We start from the raw sequence: 2,866 nt of genomic DNA on the forward strand, positions 1-2,866 counted from the left end.
GTTTTGAAAAATTATGAAAACTGTCTTCATTTTCTGGTGTAAAAAATCCTAGATTGTAAAAGTGGAAAGTATGAATTGAAAGTATATGGTTGTGTGTATGGAAATAATGCTCATTACGTAACTGTTTTGATTTTTAAATTAGAAACTCAGATTCTTTATTTTATATTGTTTTTTTTTTTTAAAAAAATCTTACTGCTTAAACAAAAATGTTCTTTACTTTGTAGAATATCACATATGCAAATGTGTTGTTCAAACCAATAGATCTAAATATAGGGTACGCTCTTTAATCAAACAATTCTCCACTTTTCATTCTTAAATTAAATTTGAACTCTTCTCAAAAATCTTAACAGTCAATAGATAAACATAACTTAAGTAGAAATATCCAAAAACTTAACGAGCGGTGTTGACAAAGTAACAACGAATGGTGGTAAAAAATGCTAATGTCACTGTTCTGTTTTTATGTAAGATGCGATTTGTGGCATAACTATACCAGCTTTGCTGTCGACAGGCGAAGTTGTCGAAGCAACAACTTGGACAGTCATGTTCCCATTATTACCATTGCCTCCGTTCTCGTATCTGGCATGAGTTCGCATATGGCGTGTGATCATGTCCCTTCTGCAAGCTGCATAAGGACACTGAGGACACTTATAAGGCTTTTCTCCTGTATGTGTCCTTTGGTGGGTGCTCAAGTGGTCACTCCTCGAGAATACTTGCCCACAGGCTTTGCAAGTATAAGGCTTAACACCGGTATGCAGACGCATGTGTCTTGTCAGCATATCACTTCTGGCAAAAGATCTTCTGCAGACTTCGCACAGATAAGCTTTTGCTGGAGTTGGAGTTCCCCCTGATGATGAATCCGCAGTAGCTTTTCTCTTGTGCCTGGAAGCCATGTGTTTCGCCAAACGATCGTGAAGACTGAACATCTGGCCGCAAACTGGACATACATAAGCGACGTCGGAGCCTGGAGGCATTTCCTCGACTACTGGTGATACTTCTAAATGGTACCTGGTTGCGACTGATTGTTTGGTGGTGGGAGATGCTACATCCCCTCGGACTATCACAGGAGATGCGTATGAGTTCATGAGTTTTGTATTTTTCACAGATAAATCCAGGGGATGCTCTTGTGGTGGTGATTCGCAGAAACCAGTTGCAATATATTTCGAATGCAGATAATATTCGAAACTGTAAGGAGACGGTGCTGGAAAGTATCTGTCGTAGGGATTGCCAAAACGCATTTGTGCCAAGGAATGATGTATACCTCTGGCACAATGAATGCAAGCACATGGCTCCGTCTTGACAATGCCAGGACTGTATCCACCTGGATTCGAATCTTCAGCATCAGAAGGTTCCACATTGTTATTATTAGCACTAGCTATATTATTATTGTTGAGATGTTGCGTCGTGGCCAACGTCAATTTATCCAAAACCTGAGACAACCTTTTACGTTTTCTCTGTTGTTTTACTTGTGGTATGGGTGTCATTGATACATTGTCCAAATCATGGTGAGATATGATGGAATCATGGGCCAAAATCGTGTTGTGATCAGCGGCCAGCGGGTGGTTGTTATTCTCCCGCTTGCACTCATGTTGAAGCAACTCTGCCATAGTCATCAGGATGAAATTTTGGCGCCTGGATACGGCGCGCACTGTTGTTCGGACTCGAAAGTAATTTTCAAAAAAATACGCGGGCGGTCAGCGGGATCTGCAACAAAAGAAAAAAATCAATTATAAATAAACAATGGATGGCATAAAAAAAATGAAACACATTGCCACTAACAAATTACTTAGGTTTGGTGTGTGGTTTAGATATAGAAATAAAAAAAATAAAACATTGTCAATAAATTTTACATTAGTAATAGAATTTCAGAGACTTTTATGAAACTTTCAGTATTTAATTATTTATCAATCGATTAGCAAATGCTTTTTCTTTCGATGAATCTTCATGCCGACCAAATGCAATTATTCATGTGTTCGGAAAATAATTTTGCAAAAAACGGAGATAATTCTTGGATGCTCTCTCGCCACAGGTGCCCATAAACAAGCAACTCTTTGATTTCTATCGTTTGAAGAAGATTCGCATGAGCGGCGTGAAGAATGATCACGAATCATAAACAACAAAACGAGATATGAGAGGAAAAAAAAACAAAAAAAAGAAAAAGCTGGAAATTAACAATCCAAGTCTTCCGGCAACATTGAGAATGCAGTCGTAGAAACAAAATCGCTAAAGAGTTGAAGAATCAGATAACTCAAAATGAAATACTAAAATTAAAAATCTATTGGATAAAATTCTGGACGCTATATTGCTTTAATTTTATTTTTCAATATACGGGGTCAGCAAATATATCGCGACAGTTCACATAAATCCAGCGGAAACTCTCTGGTCTGGAAATATAAGTTTCTTCTTTTTTCAGCAGTTTTCATTTGGGAATTGGCGCGGAAACCATAAAGTATGCGAGGGAGGAAAAACCAACCGACTGGATTTTAACTACAATTTATGTCATGGCTTTTAGTGAATCAGAATGATATAATGGATACAAGAGAACATATAAAAGGAGTTAATAAAATGTTGGATTAAGTTAACGATTGCTTTTATTTATCAAACTTGAAAGTATTTTTCCTCGAATTAATATTTAATATCTAGTACAAATCTGAAGCAAAATCTAGAATCTGAATTGCGTCATTTCGGGGGTGGTGCAATTTCCCTGCATGTGCACATGCTTTTCCGAGTTTTTGCAAACTTTTTCTTCTTGTTTGACAGTCAAGTCTTTTATTTCTTAACGTTGCACTTTGGCAAAGTGCGCACAAGAGCCATTACATGAATATTTGATAGAAAAAACGACAAAAGCTTTATTGCATGAATTTAAATA

The 2,866-nt window shown here is 37.2% G+C and overlaps 1 protein-coding gene across 1 annotated transcript; it reads right to left on the reverse strand.

The window, feature by feature from the left end:
- Positions 1-443: 443 nt before the first annotated feature.
- On the reverse strand, positions 444-1,650 carry LOC113380659 (zinc finger protein 135-like). The gene has a single exon (XM_026619819.1). It carries the CDS (start codon positions 1,608-1,610, stop codon positions 444-446), a length of 1,167 nt encoding a protein of 388 aa, XP_026475604.1. The 5' UTR covers positions 1,611-1,650.
- Positions 1,651-2,866: the final 1,216 nt, after the last annotated feature.

Source organism: Ctenocephalides felis, unplaced genomic scaffold, assembly GCF_003426905.1.
Source record: "Ctenocephalides felis isolate EL2017-DRISC unplaced genomic scaffold, ASM342690v1 CF-g0.4_SCAFFOLD_00845, whole genome shotgun sequence".
Taxonomy (NCBI): Eukaryota; Metazoa; Arthropoda; class Insecta; order Siphonaptera; family Pulicidae; genus Ctenocephalides; species Ctenocephalides felis.